The sequence below is a fragment of the Cordyceps fumosorosea genome, assembly GCF_001636725.1.
Source record: "Cordyceps fumosorosea ARSEF 2679 chromosome Unknown scaffold_1, whole genome shotgun sequence".
Lineage (NCBI taxonomy): Eukaryota > Fungi > Ascomycota > Sordariomycetes > Hypocreales > Cordycipitaceae > Cordyceps > Cordyceps fumosorosea.
This window is the reverse complement of record NW_017387301.1, coordinates 3,427,349-3,448,824: the sequence shown is the minus strand read 5'-3', so window position 1 is coordinate 3,448,824 and position 21,476 is coordinate 3,427,349. Positions and strand designations below refer to the sequence as shown.

Here is a 21,476-nt window from a genome sequence, read left to right as displayed (position 1 = left end):
AACTATGCAGCGCGCCACGTCTTGGAATCGGCAGCCGGGGTATTCCTGGCTAGACTGCTTCCAACACCGATGGAAAGGTGGGAAAAAGCGAAGCGACATGGATTGACGGGGGGTTAGAAATATCCTTGTAATATCTTCTCTCTCTGTCCCTTCCCAATGTGATCAAGCGTGTCCGGATTACCATTATCCGTCGTTAGTTAACGGTGGTGCAATGCAACTCTAGCTTCATTTCTACACTTCCGGCTCAATCTCCTCCACTGTCGGCACCTTGTTCAGCTTGACGTCGAAATATGCCGCAAGCGCCTGCACCGCGTCCCAGACCACCTGCGTGTCCTCCTTGGAGACGCCGATGCGGCGAGTGCCCCGAATGTGCCAGCCCGTCTCCAGCCTCAGGTTCTGGCTCATGATGCACGGCAGCACCACCAGCTGCGTCTCCACGTCGTCCAGCACCTGCCGATCCGACAGGAACAGGCCATACGTGATGTGCACCGACGTCCACGAAAAGTCCTTGTGCGCGTCGAACAGGCCGATCGTGTCCGCCGCGTTGCGCGTGTACACCTTGGCGAACCACTCGCGCGCCCGCCGCTCGTTGTCCGCGTCCGCCTGCCAGCCCTCGCGCGTCGCCGGGGACAGGTCGCGATCTTCCGGCCGTTCCGTCGCCGCGATGGCGAGCACCGACTCGATGGGCTTGCACACGCCCACCAGGCAGATGGACTTGAAGAGCGCCTCGCGCAGACGCCGCACCAGCTGCTGGCGCGACGCGCTGCTCTGGAAGGCGGGCTTGGCGATCAGGTACCGGTAGAGGTCGGCGGCGAGCTCGGGGTCCGGACCGGTGGTGATGCAGGATATGGCGAGGATGTACCACCGATCGTCGCCGAGACACGTCGTCGCGAACCGCGCCTCGATGTCGGCAAACAGCGCGGACAGCTCCGGCTTCGGAGGGGCGACGGTGGTGGGAGACGACATGCTGGGCGGGCGACGAGGCCGCGTTTGCGCAGGATTCTCCGTGTAGGCCCGGACCGTATTGATTCTGAAATGACGACCGACCCTAAAAGACAGCAAGGACTCCGTTGGTAGTGTATTTACCCGTCGTCTTGCGCAAACAGGGCCACTGCTTCTTCGCAGCCCAACAAAGGCTACCCCACTAACAGCAGCCGAGCCCGGACGGAGGCAGAGTTTCGCCGATGCAGGGCCAGCTGGCAAAACGAAGGAGCGACTCCAGATCAGCATGTCCCATCTCACCCTACATTTTTTGGCCCAAACAACCGCTGGCTCTGATTAAGTATGGACAGATAGCAACGACGGCATCACATTTCATCAACTTCATCATGAAACTAGAGCCAGACGTCCCTCCGACTGGACACGGCTCCGTTCAACGGCCGGCACGCCCTAAACCCAGCCGAGACCCACCGCTAACATGTAGGTAGCCAGCTGGTGGAACCGGAAAACGAATCCGGGGAACCTCGTCTGCAACTTTCAATTTTTACAACTCGAGTCTGGATATTGCATGCGATTTGAAGTATACATCTCTGCACGCTCATAGTGTGTGTGGATACTCGGTATCGTCAGACCTTGTCAACCCGCCGTTTCGCTCTCCCACTGCATGCTCCTGTCGCCACCATGACACACTTCGACCTCGCCCTCCCCGGCCTCGACCAGGACCTCCCCGGCCTCGACACCGACGCGCCCCAGTACGATATTTTCCAGGACTGGGACGTCCTCAACGAGTTTGCGCTTCTCGGACAGCAGCTCGGCGGACAGCACACGCCCGCCGAAGAACCGCCGTCCGTCGACTCCTGCCCCGTCGGCGCCGACAACGATGACCTTGACCATGTCCTGGAGTCCACACCAATGTCTCACACTGCCTCCTCCACACCGTACTTCCCCAGCCCGCCTGTCACCACGCCGTCCGACACGGCCGGCGCCAGGCCGGGCTTCCCCCAGAGCGCCGTCAGGCTCCTGCGCCAGTGGATGGCCTCCAACAGCCACTACCCGTACCCCACGCGCGAGGACAAGGAGATGCTCAGCACCATGACCGGCCTCAGCCAGACGCAGATTATCAATTGGTTCGCCAACGCCCGAAGGCGCGCCAAGATGGCCGCGCCCTTGCGCGCACCCGCTTCCTCCACCGAAGCCCTGCCTGCGATGGACATTCCCGCCCGGCGCGCAACGCCCGGCATCCTTGAAGGCATGAACCCAATGCAGCGCTGGGAGAATTCTCCACCCGACAATGAGCCCGCAGACGTTGCTGCCATCTTGGGAGCTGTCAAGGCCGCTCGCATTCCCGCCTCCCCCAGTGACCGGTCCTGTCTGACCCCCGCCTCACGGCACTCCGACGACAGCTCCAGCGTGGGCTTCAGCAACGGCTCCTCCTTTGGACGATACGACGCGCAGTCCAGCGAGGGCTCCGTACGATCTGCCCGGTCCTCTCAAGGTGGCGTCTCCCTGTCCCCCTTCCCTGACAGCCACTCGGCGCGTCGCAGACGTCGTCGGAAGCGTGCCGGCCTGCCCACCCACACGACGTATCCCGCGGCCGCTCGCGGCTCCTTCCAGTGCACCTTCTGCGCCGAAGACTTCCAGACCAAGTACGACTGGCAGCGACACGAAAAGACGTGGCATCTGTCCATCGACCGCTGGGTTTGCGCCCCGACCGGGCCCCTCGCGGTCCACCCCGTAACCGGGTCCCTTACCTGTGTATTTTGCTCGCAGCCAAACCCTGACGCCGCGCACTTCGAATCTCACAACTTTTCTCTCTGCAGCAGCCGAACACTGACGGAGCGCACGTTCTACCGCAAGGACCATCTCACGCAGCACGTGCGGCTAGGTCACCACGCCAAGGTTCCGAAGGAGACGCTCGAGACGTGGAAGGCGGCATCGCCCGAGATTCGATCGCGATGCGGCTTCTGCAATATCACTTTACACAGCTGGAGTGCACGGGTCGACCACCTTGCAATTCACTTTAAGAATGGTGCCACAATGGAGCACTGGACAGGCGATTGGGGCTTTGACGAAGCTGTTCTTCGAACGGTAGAAAACTCTATACCACCATGTAAGTGTTTATACAGACTCTTGCATGGTCAAATACTAACGGGTGTCAGATTTAATTCATCTGGAAAAAATATCACCGCTACCCTATGTAGCGAGCAGTGTTTCACCCTGGACCCCAAACAGCCCTTACGAACTGCTCAACATGGAACTAGAGTACTGGATAGCGAATCACACAGACGATACTGGACGTCCCCCAACAGACACCGAGATTCAACTGGAAGCATGTCGCATCATCCGCAGCGCCGATATTCTATCTACCGACACTACTACCGCCAAATCCTGGCTCCGTGATCTCGTCATGTCTTGCCCCAAAATTGCTCGTGACGCCATGTTTCAATCCGTCCGCCGCCAGGAGGAAAATGGCATGTCTACGCTGCGAATCAATGGCAAGGACAACATCTTCCAAGACTGCGCCTTCGAGAGCGAATTGCGGCAGTTTACCCTCTCGCTGCCACTGGGCGGCAAAGAGGTGGCCAATTGGGAACTGCAGGTAGAAGCGGATCGCATCTTGCGAAGGACGCATCAATCGTCCAGCTCGCACACAAACAAGGACAATGTCTTGAACTGGCTGCTGAGACTCACGTATAACTCTACGGATTGGCTCGAAGATTTTAGAAAGCGACTTTTTGAGGCCGTGGGCCAAAGCGAAGAAGCGAGAGAGATCAGCCCGCCCAGCGCCGACCCGAACGCTCTTGATACCAAAGCTCCAGGTTTTGAGTCACCAATGGTGCTTGACCCGGCACAGCAGCAAGAACCGACCAAGGAACGCCACAGGGCGGCCGCGGCAAGTCTCATCAGAGGATTTTACGACCTCAACGACGCCAACGGCTACCGCCGACTCGCGCGAGGCCTGGCTCGCTTCGTGGCGTCGTCCATGTCGGACTGCAACCCGAACAAGCACATTCCCAGCGACGAGGAGATTCAGCAGCAAGCTCGGTGGCTTGAATACGGAGAGTAAGTCTCGTTTGTTTCCGATTCCGCAGTCAAAATGAGTGCTAACCAAATCTTCCTTTTGCAGAGGCGATCCGTGGAATCAGACGGCGGCTGATCTGCCTGACTGGCTGGAGCGATTTAAGCGCGACATTGGGCTTCTGCCTCGCGACACGGGACCGGGTCTGGGTCTGATCAAGCGCAAGACATAGTTATCTCTAGGCATCCTTTCCTCTTGGATTGGAACGTACAATACACAATTTTATGCATTTATGAACTAACAATAAGCATTCTTACTCTGACACGCGACGCTGAATGCACGATCATTGTTTCATGTGAAATGAGAAGTGTATTTGATCAATTACTAAAAGAGATATTGGCTAAAAAGAGGCTACGCTAACATCCCAACGAAGTATCAAAAGCTGTGCGAAGAGGGAAGAGAAGCAGGAAGAAAGAAAAAGAACGTGAACCCAGCAAGTAAAGTGCTCCAAATCATGCAAGTCATTTCGTGATAAATGTTTTCCAAGCCCAAGAAAAGTCAGTCATTAGCTTGGCAGTCGCCTGCCGAAAAGCGGTCGTATCAATCTACCTGTACAATGCGCCGGTTTGCAAGACTAGTTGTACACTTTGCTTGTCGCTTTCCAATCGGTTTCAAAAAGAAGATATGCTGGAAGAAGGAACGCCGTCGATATGGGAACGCCGTCGATATGGGAACGCCGTCGAGGAACGCCGTCGATATGGGAACGCCGTCGATATGGGAACGCCGTCGATATGGGAACGCCGGTCGATATGAGAGAAAGTGTAAAGGACAAAAGGAAGAAGTATTCAAGATTTTGCGCCAGTCATGAAGCGGCGAGTGGCGTCGGGCCAAATTGTACTGTCAAAATGGATATCGGGGTTCAGGTCGGTGGTGTGGAGGGGTCCGGCGACGCCCTGTCCGTGCCCAAAGCCCAGCAGGGTCCCGTTGGGGTTGTTGTGCGTCAGGTGCTCGCCGAAAGCTGTAGCTGGGGTGCTATCCAAGATGGTCTCCAGCGGTGCTTTCGAGTTTGTTGGGTATTCGGGTCGGCGAAAGTGCGTCTCGACGGCACTAAATGCAGTGTCGCTTCTGCTTAGCTGAGCGCCGCCTTCAAGATCACCGTCGGGGCTTGACGTGCGCGAAATACAGGAAGCAACGCTCACATTATCGTCCAGCTGTTCAGTCATCTGGGGAATGACAGGGCCCTTGTCCAGCTGCATGGCGGGTTGCAGAAAGACAGGTGTGGTTTTTTCATGCTGGGAAGTAGCTTGCGGAGTGAAGGGTGCCTCCTTTTCGCTGTTGTAGGTGCTTTGAGACGGGATGGACGTATCATCGCCGCGCTGCAAAGTTGTGTGAGGGATGTAGGTCGTCTCATCAATGTGCTGAGGCATGAACTGCGAAGTGATGCTTAAATTCTTCTCCGCTTGTGTAGTCTCATCCGCTCGTTTTGGTGTGATTTGAGAGTTAACCGAGGTATGCTCGCCCCAGTGTGAAGCGGCTTGACGTAGGGCGGATACATTGCTCCCCAGGTGCGTGATGGTTTCGGGAAGATGCGAAATTTGCTCGGCCCGCTGCGGAATGGTTTGAGGAATATTCACGGCGTCGTCCGCCCACTCTGTGGTGAATTGGCGAAAGGTAGGACCAGTCTCAATCTTCGCATTAGCTGGGGGGTTCGAGGAGGTTCTATCCAACTGCATAGCCCAGTTCGAGCCCGCAAAGTCGCGTTCTTCAAATTCCGCAGTAAACTGGTGTGGAATTGAGGTATAGTACGCCGGGGGGGTGTTTTGGGGTCTGAAGACATCGTCCACACGCTGGTTTGAGGGTGGTGGAAATTGGTGACCATCTTTTTCCGTTTGCGCCATAGATCGTTGAGAAATGGAGGTATGCTCCAACTCGGCCTTGGAATGAGGAACGTCGAAAGCGATGTCGGGTTGTTGCTTGGGGAAATGCGGTAACGCGGAGCCGTCGTGCCACTGCGTAGTAGGATGGGAAATTGGGCCGCACTCCTTGTCGTCTCGTCCAAAAATTGCCTGCAGAGCCGATCTAGCTGCTCCGTTGCGTTCCAGGTCTTGGAACAATTCTTCATTGATCTTTTTGACAAGCTCCTGGGGTGGGGAGGTACTACTAGAAAAAGCGACAGTTTCTTCGCTGGGTGACCACATAGAGATGCCGCTGTCGACGTCCAAGTACGTGGGAGGCTTTTCTGGAGGCGTTGGCTGCTTTGGAGGTGTGAGTTGCTTCCGAGTTGTGTCTTGTTTCGGAGGTGGCATAGCCACAAACGAGCCAGGTGGCGTCGCGGAGGCCTTGCTAGCATCGTCGAGGAAACTGTTCTCTGTGTCATGCGATCTAGCCACGGCAAGGTTCGGTGGCTGTTGATGCTGATACGGGTAATATTGCTCGTGGTAAGGGTGCTGAAGGTCCTGCGGTTGCTGCTGAGCCTGATACTGTTCCAGCTGTTGCCTTCCTGGTTGTGACTGCCGGTGATCATTCTTCTGATAGTGAGCTACGTGCGAGTGAAGCTGATGCTGCTCCGGTTGCTGCTGCTCCGGTTGCTGCTGCTCCGGTTGCTGCTGCTCCAGGTATTGCTTCTCCAGTCGGGGTTGGGGCTGCGTTTGACGATTTTGCGATTGCTGCTGTGGAGATTGATGCTTCTGCCGTTCAAGTGGCGCCGGTTCTGACTGCTTCTGATACGGCAGCTGGGGCAGATGATCTCCCAGATCATCTGTAGGCTGCTTTGGTTGAACGTGTTGATGATGATGCTGCTGCTGCTGCTGCTGCTGGGTCTGAGGTTTCTCCGGCTCATGGCAATGCTGCTGCTGCTGCGGCTGAGGTTTCTCTGGTTCACGGTAATGCTGCTGCTGCTGCGGCTGAGGAGGTTTCTCCGGCTCATGGTTATGCTGCTGCTGCTGCGGCTGAGGTGTCTCCGGTTCATCGTGATGCTGCTGCTGCTGCAGTTGATATTGTTGGGGCTGAACCTGGTTCGGTTTCTGTTGTTGCTGCTGCTGCTGGTGGCGCTGCTGATAATGCTGTCTATGTTCGTGCTGCTCCAAAGTTTGATGCTTGCCCTCTTGCCTCTGTTTTTGTTGCTTCTGATGCGAGAGATTCTCGGATTCGGGTGTTGGCATCGAGTTCCTGTTACGACTGGCCTCCAGATAGCGTTTGGCTTTGGCAGTCATGTCGTCATAAGAAGCCGCCACCGGCATATTGGCAGCCCGGCGGGGTTTTTGCTGGCGTGACGAGTCACTAGGCATTGGACTGGGGGGAGAGCGCCCGCGCTGCGGGAAGAAGAGCTGCTCACTCTTAGTCTCGCTGTTGGGGGCAGCAGTAGAAGCGCTCTCTCCAGGCAGTTCATGGGGAGACTGGCGGTCCTCTATGGCAGGTCGAGAGGCTATGCGGCTGTAAGCGGGTGCAAAGGCCTGATCCGGGATCATGGTCAGTAGCTGGGATGCCATAATTCGAGAACGTGGGTCATGACTCAGGCAGATCTCGGTGATTTGCCTATACCAATCGGGAACGTTGACTTCGGGTCCGAGTAGCAGCGGCCTGCCCTGAATTTCGGGCTCGTCTTCCTCCATTGCCAGTGCCCATAGGACCATGCCAAGTTGAAAAAGGTCCGACTTGACGCCAATATAGAGAGAGAGACGCTGATTTGTATCGAGAAGAGGCTTCGCCTCCGGTGGTTCCCAGCCAACGGGGCAACCTCGGCGATTGACATCGATAATCCTAGCATTCTCGTCGTCGTCAAGAACAACATTGTTCAGGGTGAGATCACCTTGAACAAAGCCGGATTCGTGAAGATCGGCGACTCCGTGAATAATCTGACGAGCCCAGCGCTCACGCTTCCGCCAAGGGATGCCGAGATATGTCGTCTTGCAGTCGTCGTAAATCCTGTCCATGAGATTGCCATTGGGGCACCAGTCGATAAGCAGAGCCTTGACAATATCCTCATCTTCGTCGGTGACGAGACCCCTCAAGCCAATTACATGATTGGAATCCTGCAAGCTGTGGAGCGCGTGAATTTCGTAAAGGAACTCCTCAACTACTTCGGCTCCTGGTACTTCCTTCTTGACCAGGACTTCGCCTCCGACACGGACCTTGAAGACAAAGCCGGACATGTGAGAATCAAAGACAAGATCACCTTCTTTGAACATGGGGCAGTTTAGATGCTTCAGTAATTCAACCCGGGGGTAATCAATTTTTTCCTACAAGGGTCAGCAATCGGTCCTCTGAGCCAGTGAATAAAATGAATACGTACGTTGGCATCCTCAACTACATGCACATGCAAGCGATCCTCGCTGGTCTTGAGCGCCAAGTTCGTGGTGGTGTCGTAAAAGTGAATATCGGGAAGGCTTTCGCGAAGGGCCTCGTAGATCTTGGCGTTTTTGTCTCTTTGGAGCTTAATGTTGCCAAGCTCTCCCTCTAGCGAATCGTGCGGAGCACCGCGATAATCCAAGGAGATGGTGACTCTGCGCCATACCGTCTCTCGCTCTCGGTAGGTAAGGAAGAACTTGTCTCTCCCGGAGCCGTCTCGAAAGTGCATGCTCAAATTCAGAATCCAGACGTTTTCCAATTCATTCTGGATGAGAGCGTTAATTTCCTCACGAGACATGTTAGTCGTATCGGGCAGGTTAGTGCCTGGGATCAGCGTAACTCCAGGCACGAGCGTCGGGGCAGGCAGACATAGTGGCGCTTTTCTTCGAGGCTCTTCATCATCATCGTCGAAATCCTGGGGCTCGTCTTCGTCTTCCTCGAGTTCCTCGAGGAGTCGGGGCGACGAGCTCTGGGAAAAGGCGAGGTCGCTGATATTGTCATATGTAGAGTCAACGGCGCTTGGGGTGGCAAAGGAGTTGGCGGCATCGCGAGAGGTAAGAAGACTCAAGGGGGTCTTTAGTTCGGACGAGAGAGCACGACGCTCCTCTGGGAGCATCTCTACGGGTATAAGATGCTCTCTGCGCTCCGAAATTTGGCGCTTCAGGGTCTGGGTTCTTGGCAAGCCGGGCACCACCTCTCTTTGTGGTCTGCGATGATTGTTTTGAAAATCGTCTTGCGTACTGTCTCGAGTTGCGGGTGGATCAAAGGCCGCAGGGCTCCGGTGATTCCATGTATTGTTGGTGTGGGTGTTGGGCGGCGCGTGGTTTGGGCTGGCATGCAAAGGCTGCGGTGACTGCGATGGCTGCGATGGCTGCGATGGCTGCACGGGTTGCGAAGGTTGCGAAAACTGGGAGGCTTGCGAGGGCCGAGACGAAAGATCGGGACACGCGGTCTGAAGAAGTTGTAGCATGGCCTGGTCCGGGTCATATACGGGGGGGGACTTGGAGTCATTGTCAGGTTGGGCCGCCATGGCTGTGAGTGCGCCGCCTGGTGGCTTGTGTCAATGAACAAGCGGGCGAGCGGGCGACGCAACAGTCGCAAAGTGACAGCGAAACCGGGAGGTAACAACGCTGTTATTGGTTCACAAGCAAGGCAACAACAGCGTGATTAATGGGCTGTTTTGAGCATGTGAACAATGGTGAGCTATATCTCCGTGAGTGTGCGACCAGGGGCTTCGAGTCCAAGAGGCGGCAGAAGAGTCAGCAGTGCGAGAAATTAAGCAATGACTCGACGGGGCGGCGCAGAGCTTCCATGTAGACGGGGACCAGGTTACTTGGAGCGGGCGAGGCGAATAACTAGAATATCGGCGTAGAGCAAGAATATCTCGAGGAAGAAAAAAGTGTGGCGGCCTGGGTCTGGCTTGGGCGCTTGGGTGTGGGAGGGCGAAGCAGCAGGCAGAACCGCTGACCGTATATTCCCCTGGCAAGGGTCCGAAGTCCAGGCTGACAAGAGAGACTGGAGCGGGTATTCGAGGGAGGCGGAGAGTGATTTGAGGATGAAGGGAATAAAAAGCGAGGTAAAATTTGCTAGAGATATGTATGGTGATAAAGAGTAAAGAGGGGTAAGATGAGTAGCACGGGGAAAGCAAGCTATGGCAGACAGACAGACGAAATGACAAGAGGAGGGTGGTTTGAGGTGAAGCAAGCAGCAAGGTCAGAGTACCTGGAGGGGGTCTTGAGTTGTGTGGTTGCAACAAGGAGAATCTAGACCAAAGGGAGGTACCGTAGGTCTGGGGGGGGAGAAAAACGGTGGTAAAAAAAAAGAACGATAAAAAATGAGAATTAATTAAATTAATTAAACAAAAAGAAATCACAGGAAAAAGGTACTGACAAGGGGGGACGAAGAAAAGTTACTGGCTGGCTGGGGTGATGCAGTTGGGCGGTTGGCAGAAAGTGGCGGGAAGAGGGGCACTTGAGGTGGCTGGTTGGCTGGTTGGACGGCCGCAGGCACGGACCGGCAGGCCGACGGGCAAGGGTGGGGTCGTGAGTGATGATGGAGGGGACAAACGGGCAGCCAAGCAAACGGGCAGCAGGAGGGGAGGAGTTCCTGCGAGCAATTAGTACTTTTACTAAGATACCTAGATAGATACATCAAGTATTGCCTTAAAGGAAAGGACATCATGTCATTTGCTATATTCGAGCATCTCATTATTTATATACCCAGCCTCTTTCCGTATTTCGATCCTCCCACCGTGTTATGTTTGGGCGGCCGTTCTGGTCGAGTTATTTGTCGCTTCCTCTTCACAGGCTGGATGGTTACCTCACCCGTTTGCACTGCACAGACACAAGCAAAGAGACCAAGTGGCCGTCCCTTCTCTTGCAGCCTGGGACTTGCCATGACCATCTCCATTGTCTCTTGCTGCATCCTACATACTGCATAGGAGCTCGCCTTGTTCTTCCGTTCTTCTCTTTCATCCGTTCGGCTATCCTCCACCACCAACCAATTTAGCCTTTGCATCGCAAGCTAACTATCCAACTAGCTCCAGCGTCCGTCCCGTCCGTCCCCTGCCCGATGCCGCCTCCCCGCTCTCAGGGACCGAACGAATAAACCATAGCACGCCCAACTTCCAAGCAAAGACATCGATATTAATTAGTAAACCACGCCGCTATCGACTTCGCTCCGACCTTCCAAGTCCACACCACTTCCCATCCTACGACTCTTGACGGGCAAGGACCTGATGGATGTGCTACACACGCATCACCGATCCTGACTATCTACCAGTAACTGCCCGTTGCCCCCTACGGATGCTTTTCTTGGTTTTCGTCTCCCAGGCTGAAACGCCCTCATCATCTGGGCCTGCCTGTCTTCCCTAACTTTCTGGCTGCAACGCGACGAACCGAGAACTGCCAAAAAATGCCGCGACCAAACTCTGCATCGTGCGACCACTTTGTAATGGACGTTACACGGCCATTGCACCACAATCTTGACCCCGTATGAATAGGCTTTCGATTCATGGGCCGGTCTCGGAATTGATATGGACCAAGCTCAGCTGTGAATATCCAAAAATCGTGTACCGGCCGCCATCAGCTCCAACTCTGTTAATTGGCCACTTGAGAGCCGTGCTTCGAATCATTCTATACTGCTAGACACTCGTCTACTCATTCCAATCCGACTTGGCCCCCGACTCCGCATCGGAGTCCGGTATCTGGCCAGCAACCTCTTTTTTCGCTAGCGGCTGCGCTCCCCCATCTTTTACACCGAGAAAGGCCAACAGGCTCATGGCACGTCTTTCACCCTGGCCAGCCGGATTCGCTGTAAAGTCAGACTTGCAGCCCGCCTGTGCAGACTGAATGATCTAATCTGTATCCAGAAGCCACATCCGTGAGCCCTGCAGCATCAAGACATATTCTCCTCTCATACATGCAGCGCCCGTCTCCGGGAAAAACCGACTGTTCATGCAGCTGTTGTCGTGCGTCATTCTCCGGATAGCCACGGATACAGTATACAGTCCAAAGAATCACAAAGCATGCAGTTACCTGGCAACTTGCACATCATTCTCGCCTCGCTCCTTTGCGTGCGTGCCCAATGACGCTTTGTATGCGCGCCCAGTGGATGTTGAGACTGATCCATGGCCGACGTGGTTGGTCTTGTATTCAACCACGTCAGACTCCCACACACATAACACATCTATTCCCTGCCCCAGTGCTTCCACTCAAGAAGAGCTGACGCACTTGCTTTTTGCGTGGCCCCCGTAAGGCTTCCCTTGCTTTGGGTTCTCCAGCGCCCGACGCATTCCCCAATATCGGGTAGAGGTGCATAAAGTGGCGCTAGGCGCTTGCCAACCTCACAGCGTCGCTTTGTCATTCTTGTCTTGGGACGACAGTCACCTCCCCGCCAGACGATGCCAATCCAGCCTTGACATCAACCGGGCTCACGTTCTAGGCTTTCTTCTTACTCGGTATCAGAGGCTAAGACGAAAAGAGCGTCGAGTACTGCGATCTTCCCCAGTCAAGAGCGCGAGTGAGGCGGTCAGGGAACCAATAACTTGTCACCGCTCAACCAGGGCGATCCCAAGCTGCAGAAAGCGGATACAGTTCCTTCCCAAGCTAGGCACCTCCCGCTGCCAGCATCCTCTCCTTTGTGTCCTCTTATTTGTCCGCCGCCGGGCTCAAACCCAGGTTGGCGTACCGCGAGCCCCATGTCGACGCGGCGGTAACACAAGGAAGGAAAAAAGCTCACAGGCGAGAAATGTGCAGCGCGTGCATGTATATGCCCTCGCCCTCCCACTCTGCAACTTCCATGTCGCGCAGCAGAAGCCAGCAATGGATCTGGTTCTTGTTCAGCGCGCATCACAGGATGATGACGCAATTCGTCTTCAGTGTACCAGGTAGCAGGCAGCCAAGACCCCGAGCCGTGAGACGCAGCGCATTCGCGCAGCTATGCCGCTGTAGCCGTGGGCTTGAAATGTCTCCGTATCATCAGATGTGGGCGCAAGTCGTGGCCGAGTGCCTAGTAATAACCAGGGCAAGAAGAGGGCAGAAGGAAGAGGTTCTAAATACGTGCCGTTATTTTCTTGGAAATAATAAGTTCTAAATACAGCAAAATCCACCAGCGCTACTCCTTTTTTTTTATTATATTGGGCGGATTTCCCGTGTGGCATCTTCCTCCTCCACATCATAGAATACAAATACACAGATGACACCGCATCCCCCCATTCATGAAAAATAGAAACAAACGCGGAAAGAAATGATGGCCAGGTATTGATAACAATTATCATCAACACATGGCAGGGGTACTCTTGGGGCGGAGGGGGGAGGGTGTGATGAATGCCGATTGTATATATGCATCTAAAGTCTCGGTCTTTTTGTAGTTGTTTTGCTGTCCTACTCTTGCTGCGTTTCGCCGGTCCTTTCCTAGGAAACTTCTCGCTTGTCATGTGAGCCCTCCTTCTTCTCCTTTGGGTATGCTGAGCCACCACAATAGAAGCACAGGCGCCGCCCGTTGCTCCCCTCAGTATGACAAGACAACCCGCAACAGCGGCGGCATTGTGCAACGGACCCCTTCTACTCTGCGCGTCCCTCGAAACGTGGAGTCAAGGTTGTTTCCGTGTTCCCTGGGCGTTCATCACATGTCAGGTGTGACCGGGGTAAAAAAAAGAAAATAACAGCCGTCTTTGTTTATGTCCTCCTCGTAATAATCGTACAATATCAGGCAGCAGGTGTGCGCAGGCTTTTCGTCTCCTGATCTATTTTTGCTTTCGCCGACGTCATCACCATCTACCCAACAGGGCGCCTTTCTTCCGTCTACTCGTCGCCGCCCTCGCTCTCCTTCTTGCCGTCCTTGACGACCCTGCTCTTGTTCGCCGCCGTGCGATCCAGGGCCGGGAAGACGAGGTCAAACACCTGCGAGTACCACTCGACCGGGTGGCCCTCGATGCCCTCCTTGATGGTCGCCGGCAGCTCCAGCCAGTCCGACATGCAGTCTTTGGGGAAGATGATGGTCGTGCAGCCAGCGCGGCGCGCCGCCACCGTCTTCTCCCGCAGCCCGCCAATGCGCAGCACCTTGCCCGTCAGGGTCAGCTCGCCCGTCATGGCGACCGTCGGGTTCACCGGCGTCTCGAGCGCGAGCGATAGCAGCGACGTCGCCATCGTGATGCCCGCCGAGGGCCCGTCCTTGGGCACCGCGCCGTCCGGCACGTGCAGGTGCATCTTGGCCTTGTCGAAGAAGTCGTTGTCGGGGAACGTGCTCGCCATGAACGACTTGGCGAACGAGTAGGCGATCGCGGTCGACTCCTTCATGACCGACTTGAGGTTGCCGGTGATCTCCATGCCGGGACGGGTGCTCTGGCGGAGTGGCGCTTGCAGGATGGACTCAATGTACATGGCAGCGCCGCCCATCTGCGTCCACGCCAGGCCCATGGCAACACCAGCAGGGCTGACTTCGTAAAGTCGGTCGGACGTGAACACGGGGGGTCCAATGTAGTCGGTCAAGTTGTCTTTGCCGATGGATACTTCAACCGAGTCGGGCACTTTGAGAGCCTCGCGTGGTGTTTCGGTTGTTTCCTTCTCACTCGCCTCCGTGCTAGGCTGCTCCTTGCCTTCGGACTGAGGTGCTTCTTGAGCCTTTTTCGTTGAAGCTTCAGCGGCCTCCTTGCCCTCTTCAGTAAGTGCTTTCTCTTCTGGGATGGCGTCCTCGCCAAGGTCTTGTACGATCTTTAGGGCAGACTTCCGGTAAACCTTTTCGATCTGCTTCTTCAGGTTTCGAACTCCAGATTCGCGGCAGTAGGCCTTGATCAGCTCCTCGATGGCTTCATCGGTAAGGGTAACCTTCGCATCCTTGAGACCAGCAGCTTCCTTGGCGGCAGGTGCAAGGTATTTGTTGGCAATGGCCTTCTTTTCATCCGCAACGTAGCCAGAAAGGGTGATTAGCTCCATGCGGTCGAGGAGAGGTCGGGGGATAGTGTCAGTCATGTTAGCAGTGCAGACGAAGAGGACCTTGGATAGGTCAACTGGTACGTCCATGTAGTGATCCAAGAAAGAACTGTTTTGCTCGGGATCGAGCAGTTCCAGGAGAGCAGATGAAGGATCCCCTTGGTAACCACGACCAATTTTGTCGATTTCGTCAATGAGAATGAGGGGGTTCTCAGTCTGGCACTTCTTTAGGGCCTGGATAATGCGGCCAGGCAGGGCACCGACATATGTTCTGCGATGACCCTTGATTTCAGCAACGTCTGTAAGACCACCAACACTGAATCTGTAGTATTCGCGGTTCAGGGCGCGAGCAATAGACTTGCCAATACTTGTCTTACCCACACCAGGAGGGCCGACAAAGCAAAGGATCTTGCCTTCCACGGAGCCACGCAGCTTTCCGACAGCGATGAATTCCAGGATACGGTCCTTGACATCCTGAAGGCCGTAATGATCCTCATCAAGAACCTTGACTGCGTTGGGTATACCAAAGTTCTCGGCACTGCGCTGACCCCAGGGGATCTGTGTCAGCCAGTCCAAATAGTTTCTTGTAACGTTGAATTCCGACGCGGCAGTCTCGAGGTGAGCGAGTTTGTTAACCTCCTCATCAAAGACCTTGCGCACGGCATCAGGCATGGCCAGCTTGCCCGCCTTCTCCTTGAACTTTTCAACAAGCTTGTCCTTGCCGTCAGACTCGAGGCCAAGCTCACGCCTGATGCCCTTCATCTGTTCCATGAGCCAATATTCACGCTGGCGCTTGCTAATCTTGCTCTCAACGTCTTTGGTGATCTTGGATTGCAGCTGAGCGTTCATGAGCTCTTTCTTGAGCACGATGAGCGCCTTTTGCATACGCTCCTCGACATTCATGCAGCCCAATACTTCTTGCAGTTCGGTCTGCTCTCCAGAAGACACGGCGGCAGCAAAGTCGGCTAGCTTGGCGGGCTCCGAGGTCACGTTGCCGGTGGACTGGCTCATGGAGAAGGTGGAAATCTGATCCCTAAACAGGTTGTTCATCGTGGCAACCTCCTTGAAGACGTTGACAATCTCATTGGTGACAGCTCGAATAACGGGGCTCTTCGGGTCGTAGGGTTCGTCCGCGAGATTCTCGACATTGACCAGGCTGACGGGGTATTTTTTGAGGAAGGAGGTGGGTTCGTATTTTTCAGCAACTTGGTCGGGCTTCTTATCGACGGCCGTCTCTTCGAAGCTAGCGACCACGTCTCCCTTCTTATCTAAGACGGGGGCTTCGTCGGCGGACTTGGCGGGAATGGGTTCGGGGACTTCGGGCTCCTTCTTTCCCTCTGCCTTCTTGACTTCCTGTTGTTGTTGTTGGGGCGTCGGCGGGACAAGGCTGGAGAGCTTGATTCGGCGGTGGGGGTATAGGATCGCAGTCAGGGCACCTTCTTGACCGTGGATGGGGAAAGCGCTCGTGATCTGAGCAAATACGCCGACATCGTATACATCTTCGACATTCCGAATGACGTCTTCATCCTCGTTCTCGTCTTTGAAGAGGAAGGCACCGACGTACGGCTGGCCGCGCTTAATCGACTCGGTAATGGCGGTGGCGACATCGGGGTCTTTAATCGTGATAGCCTTGTAGAATCCGGGGAATAGCGGTCGGCGAGCAATCGGAATAGCTAGTACTTGCGGATAGACGTCGGGGACAACGGGTTTCTGTAGAGCTTTTTCAGAAGACTTGCGCCCTCGCTTGCCTCCGTCACCGGAGCCGTCACCAGAGCCAGCGCCTGCGGCACCGGCCGCGCTACCGCCAGCCTTGTTATCCTGTGTTTGAGAAGTGCTGTTGTCACTCTTGGCAGAGACGCTCGCGTCCGCGCTCGCGTCCTTGGACTCGTTTGCGGCTTTTTCCGCGGCCGCAGCCTCCTGCTTCTTATTCTCGAGGTTGGCCTTGACCTCCTCCTCGGAGAGCGGCTCGGTGGACTCGGGCTCGGCCGACGAGTCGAAAAACTTGCTCGGCTTGTCCTTTTCCTTGCCCTGGGCGGCCGTCGTCGAGAAGGACAGCGCGGGTATGCGGCGTTGGGTCGGCGCGGGCTGCCATCTCCGAGCGCCGGTGGCGTGCTGCTGTGTGTAGTGCGCCACGGCAGGGAAGCCGAAGGCTCGCGTGCGTGTCGACGACGGCGCGGCGCGAGCTACCGAGCGCTCGAGAAGAACGCGCCCGGAGACGCGGGATCGCGGGATCATGGCGGCGGCGCTGTGCGGTGCGGGCTGAGGAGCTCCGAGAGCTGACTCGGAGCAGCACGCACGAGGGTCTCGAGAATGGGGGAAGCGGGCGTCGGGGCCAGGGGAATCGGCACGAAGCAGCCGATGGGCTTGTCAATGGGCGGTTGCAGGGTGACTTCTGAGCTCCGGACGAGCAGAGGGCCGACTGTGATGAGAATTGATCCAAGGTAAGACCAGACCGTTGTTGATGAATGAGATAAGGTGGCGTGCTCCGACGTTGGAGCGCATGTGCCTAATAAAGATGGACTTAATAATGCAATTGGGCGGGCCAAGTTGCCGAGCTTTGCTAACCCAGTACGAAAATGATTAGCGTAAAATTGTCGAAGAAGATTCCATCGGCTAAAGATCGGCCCAATGCCAGCCACAGTACACCTGGAGGCGCTGTAGCCACTGTAAGTAATCGCTGTAATGACCCGAGTACTGGTCTTGCTGCCACGCCACCCTACACAGCTCATCCTGGCAGCATAGCTTCTGCATCACAACAGCCAACTCCCTCCTCTCATGGCGAAAGTCTCATCGACTTGGAGCTCTGGGTTCATTGAATCGAGGCTTATATAGGCGAGTTTTACTTGTGTACCTCCTCAGCTCCCTCCGGCCCTTGCTGCATCACAGCTGCTTTTTGCGATGGCGACCAACAACGATGAGGTGAGCTCCAAGCTCTCCAGCATGAGTCTCAAAAAGGACAAGCCAGCCAGTAAAAGCAAAGCAAAAGAAGTGGTCGACTCCTGGGAGGACGAAGACGTCTCCGAGCCGGACGAGTCGGCGACGCCGCAGGCCACCACCGCCTCATCTCCCGCCGCGCCGCCTCCCACGCCCGCCACTCCCTCGTTCGCGTCACCGCCAGACGGTTGGGGCAGCGGCGGCGGCTCGCCGGCCGCCGCCGCCGATGACGACCGCCAACGACCAGAGAAGACGGACGCGGTGGCGCGCCGGCTCATTGCCGCGGGGCTCGGCCTCAAGGCGCCCAAGCAGACGGACGAGCAGCGCGCGTACCAGAAGTCGGTGCGGGAGCAGGAGAGACGGCGCAGGGACCAGGAGCGCGCCGAGCAGCGGCAAAAGGCGGAGGCGTCGGAGAAGGCAAAGGCGGCCGTGTGGGATGATTAGCAGCCCAGCGGGTGGTTTTCCTTCTATAACATGCAGAAAGTGTATATACGGCATCGATGAGCACATGGACGGACTCCCTCGTCTTTTTGGATATCGTCATCTTTTTCATTATACTATATACTGCACCATGCCCAACGTCAGTGCATCACGCCATCAGACTGTGTGCGATTATAGGCCATAGGTCTTCTTGACGGAGGGACGGGCCAGCAGGCGTTGGTACCAGGCCCAGTAGTTGGGGTACTTCTTCTCGGCGTCGATGCCGGCGGCCTTGAAGTCCTCGCCGAGGAAGCTGTGCGCGACAAACTCCCAAGGGACGAAGCAGAGGTCGACGTAGGTCCTGCGAGAAAAGTGGTCAGTCATTTGTCATCATTGTTGTTGGTACGCATATCGCGTCCGCGCGCAGGTGTAAGCTTACAGCTTGCTGCCGAGGAGGTATTCCTTGCCCTTGACGAGGTCGTCCAGGACGCTCCAGACGCGATCAATCTGCTCGAGGTAGCGCTTCTTGGCTGAGGGCACGTCCTCGCCGTGGAACTTATGGAACCAGACGCCCTGGCCATAGTAAGGGCCCTATTTTTCAACTTGTTAGAGGCTGAGGCCGGACATTTAAGCAGGGTTCAGTGCGGTCATGTATTTACCTGACCAGACATCTGGAAGTGAAGGAATTGCTTCAGGTGCCACTTGTCAGCGGCATCAGTGGCGTTGAGCTTGTTTTCCTTGTCGTAGGTCTCGACGAGATACTCAGCAATAGCACCCGACTCCCACAAGGTGAGGTTGTTGTTGTTAGGGTCGACAATGGCGGGGAGACGGCCATTGGGGTTGATCTTGCGGAACTCTTCATCCTTAGGGTTCTCAATGTCGATCTAGATTATTGTCAATCATGACTTGGACTTCTTCGCGCCAGGTCGCGGCTCTATTTACCAGCTTGTAGGGGACATTGAGCTCCTCGAGGATGATGTTAAGCTTCTTGGGGTTAGGGCCCCGAGCTGTTCCGACTTGTTAGTTGCGACGGCAGTGGGTAGGGTCGGAAGCAAGAAATGGGACTTGCCGTGGTTGTAGATGGTAATTGGCTTGAGAGACATGTTGGAGATGTTGTGAATTGACGAAGGATGTAAGAGGAGGAAGCGATTGGAGTACAAGCTAGTCACTGAGGGAAGGGGGGGGGTGCCAAGGCAGCTTTATACTTTGTCCCGGCGCTGTGAGCGATGGAAAGCAACCTTGACGTCCTATGAGCTCTGAAACTACATCAGAGCTCCCCCCTCGGATGAGGGGGTCCTGGTCCATTCATCGTTGGACATGTGTGGCCACTCAACAACCGCAGCTCGGTCAATGATGCAACGCGCGACGCTAGCTCCAAGTCTTCCCCAAGACGCTGAGTAGGACTTGGGGAAACTGTTGACTAGGCAATTGAGAGCCGTCATCTTACAGAATCGGACACCCTCTTCCGTTCGAACCAATTCAGCCGAGAAGTTCTGACATCGTGGGGCGGGGTCTGGCTTGTGTTGTGAGTGGGTTGTGCTGCACAAGCATTACGAAAGCACGCGATGTTGGTGGGATATGGTCTTAGTCAACGAGGGAATAACCAGGAGGAGGCACGGAAGATGCAGAAGATCAATGTCAGTGCGCCCAGAATTTTTAGCTTCCTTCTAGTAAGTGGGATCCGACTAGGGAATTATCTAGTCTGATTTATGGCTAAGAAGTAATTAGAAGTGGACATCACTGCAATTGTATCTATCGATTTGTGCTCGCGGGTAGGATGTTGTAGCTGGGCATTGCTGGACACTGGCAACGCAATGCAGCAAAATTACCGCGTTACAGCCCAATTGCCGAATCTTCTGAGTATTCTTTTTGTTATTATTATTATGAATTTTTTTTTTCGAATATTACCATGTCACAAAGTCCTGCATCTCCCTCCCACATCCCACCGCAAAGAGGAGAACCGCGCGGGATTGAAACTGGGGCAGCTTGTTGATGGAAACTGGGGCAGCTTGTTGATTTGTAAGGACAGCTCCAAGATCAATAATCCAACGTTACCTCAACGAGACCAGACATCAAGAGCCTGGCCAACCGGATTTAGAAACACGCACATGCTGACTTTGATTCCATCCTAGTCTGCGCGCGGCTGTTACAAAGCGGGAGGTAGATCCCCCTCCCACCACCGTCTGGTCCTGCTTGACCAGACTTGCCTCAGGTTGGCCGAGCCCTGAAGCAAAAGCAATTCCTTAGAATACACATCTCGGCCTACGGACTTGTTACATACCCGATGTCATGTCCCCTCGTTCTTGACAGGCCCCTCCCCCTCCCCACCGCTCCCGCCAAACTTCAGCAGCCTACCTTTGCGTAGCAGCACCAGCTCCTCCTCCTCACCACCCTCACGGAACCTCGTCCCGACCTCCACGCCATCCAGGCCGCACTGCTCCTCCGCCCTCCTATTCCACAGCATCTGCCTCACCACTCCTCCCTCGCCGCCCTCGCAATACACGTACGCCATCGGCCAGCGGCTGTGCCCCAGCGCCTCCCGCACGCCCTTTGTCGCCGGCCGCTCGCCCATCCCGGCGGCGCCCCCGCCAGCGCGCCCTCGAGCTCGCGCACGTGCTGCGGGCCGACGCGCTGCCCGGCCTTGCACTGCACCAGGACCTTTAGCGGCGAAGAAGAAATGACAGCACCAGGCATCGGGAGGGTCCAGGTCCCGACCAGGTCGGTGCCCCGGTCGCGCGCGCCGCCGACGCGCCGCAGCCGGAAGCCGTACCGCACGAGGTGGCCGGCGACGAGGTACTCGTACCGCGTGCCCACGTAGACCGTAGACGCCTCGTCGAGGCCGGTGCGCCGCGCGTACGCTTGGAACGAGGCGAGGTCGGTGTGTCGCGACGACGATGGCGTGGGGTATATGAGTGCTTCTTCGTCGGTCGGCAGCGGCGGCGGCGTGTCGGATTTGCATCGCGCTGCTGGTACGAGAGAGGTGGTTTGCGGTCGGGTGCGTCGCGTCGCGAGCCGGAGGAGCTGTCGCCGTGCGGATGGGTTTCGTAGACAGTACATGGCGTAGTTGGACTGAGGCACACTCTGCAGCTAATGCGCCGCGTTAATCCTCTGCGACAAGCCGGCAGCCTCGTCGATCGTGTGTTGTTGTGTTGTGTTTTTCTTTTCGCCTGCGTTTGCTTGCTTGCTTTTCCCAGGAGAAGACGCACGATATTCATCAAACCGAGCTCGGGCGTCATAGCGGGGTCCAGCCGCTCAAGGCACCAGGGACCAAGTGACAAACCCCGCCAAATCTTTTTTTCCTTTCCCCAGCCGATCGCATCTTTCATTCCTCTCTGCGCTGCTTCTTCTCTTCCCACGTCCTCCCTCATATATCCCACACACACAAG

General features: G+C 55.8%; 6 protein-coding genes across 6 annotated transcripts; 2 read left to right on the top strand and 4 right to left on the bottom strand.

Annotated features, from left to right (window-relative positions):
- Positions 1-231: 231 nt before the first annotated feature.
- On the bottom strand, positions 232-966 carry ISF_01105 (hypothetical protein; the record flags this gene model as incomplete). The annotated part of the gene is made up of 1 exon (XM_018844712.1): positions 232-966. One exon carries the CDS (start codon positions 964-966, stop codon positions 232-234), a length of 735 nt encoding a protein of 244 aa, XP_018709162.1.
- Positions 967-1,620: 654 nt separating this feature from the next.
- Positions 1,621-4,190, top strand: ISF_01104 (homeobox and C2H2 transcription factor; the record flags this gene model as incomplete). Its single annotated transcript, XM_018844711.1, has 3 exons — positions 1,621-3,049; positions 3,099-4,002; positions 4,067-4,190. 3 exons carry the CDS (start codon positions 1,621-1,623, stop codon positions 4,188-4,190), a joined length of 2,457 nt encoding a protein of 818 aa, XP_018709161.1.
- A 613-nt stretch (positions 4,191-4,803) lies between these two features.
- On the bottom strand, positions 4,804-9,335 carry ISF_01103 (serine/threonine protein kinase; the record flags this gene model as incomplete). The annotated part of the gene is made up of 2 exons (XM_018844710.1): positions 4,804-8,196; positions 8,250-9,335. The coding sequence occupies 2 exons, from the start codon at positions 9,333-9,335 to the stop codon at positions 4,804-4,806; spliced, it is 4,479 nt and encodes a 1,492-aa protein (XP_018709160.1).
- A 4,273-nt stretch (positions 9,336-13,608) lies between these two features.
- ISF_01102 (ATP-dependent protease La) lies at positions 13,609-16,971 on the bottom strand (the record flags this gene model as incomplete). The annotated part of the gene is made up of 1 exon (XM_018844709.1): positions 13,609-16,971. One exon carries the CDS (start codon positions 16,969-16,971, stop codon positions 13,609-13,611), a length of 3,363 nt encoding a protein of 1,120 aa, XP_018709159.1.
- Positions 16,972-17,634: 663 nt separating this feature from the next.
- Positions 17,635-18,114, top strand: ISF_01101 (hypothetical protein; the record flags this gene model as incomplete). The annotated part of the gene is made up of 1 exon (XM_018844708.1): positions 17,635-18,114. One exon carries the CDS (start codon positions 17,635-17,637, stop codon positions 18,112-18,114), a length of 480 nt encoding a protein of 159 aa, XP_018709158.1.
- Positions 18,115-18,282: 168 nt separating this feature from the next.
- ISF_01100 (Glutathione S-transferase) lies at positions 18,283-21,147 on the bottom strand (the record flags this gene model as incomplete). The annotated part of the gene is made up of 5 exons (XM_018844707.1): positions 18,283-18,451; positions 18,530-18,681; positions 18,750-18,974; positions 19,033-19,097; positions 20,598-21,147. 5 exons carry the CDS (start codon positions 21,145-21,147, stop codon positions 18,283-18,285), a joined length of 1,161 nt encoding a protein of 386 aa, XP_018709157.1.
- Positions 21,148-21,476: the final 329 nt, after the last annotated feature.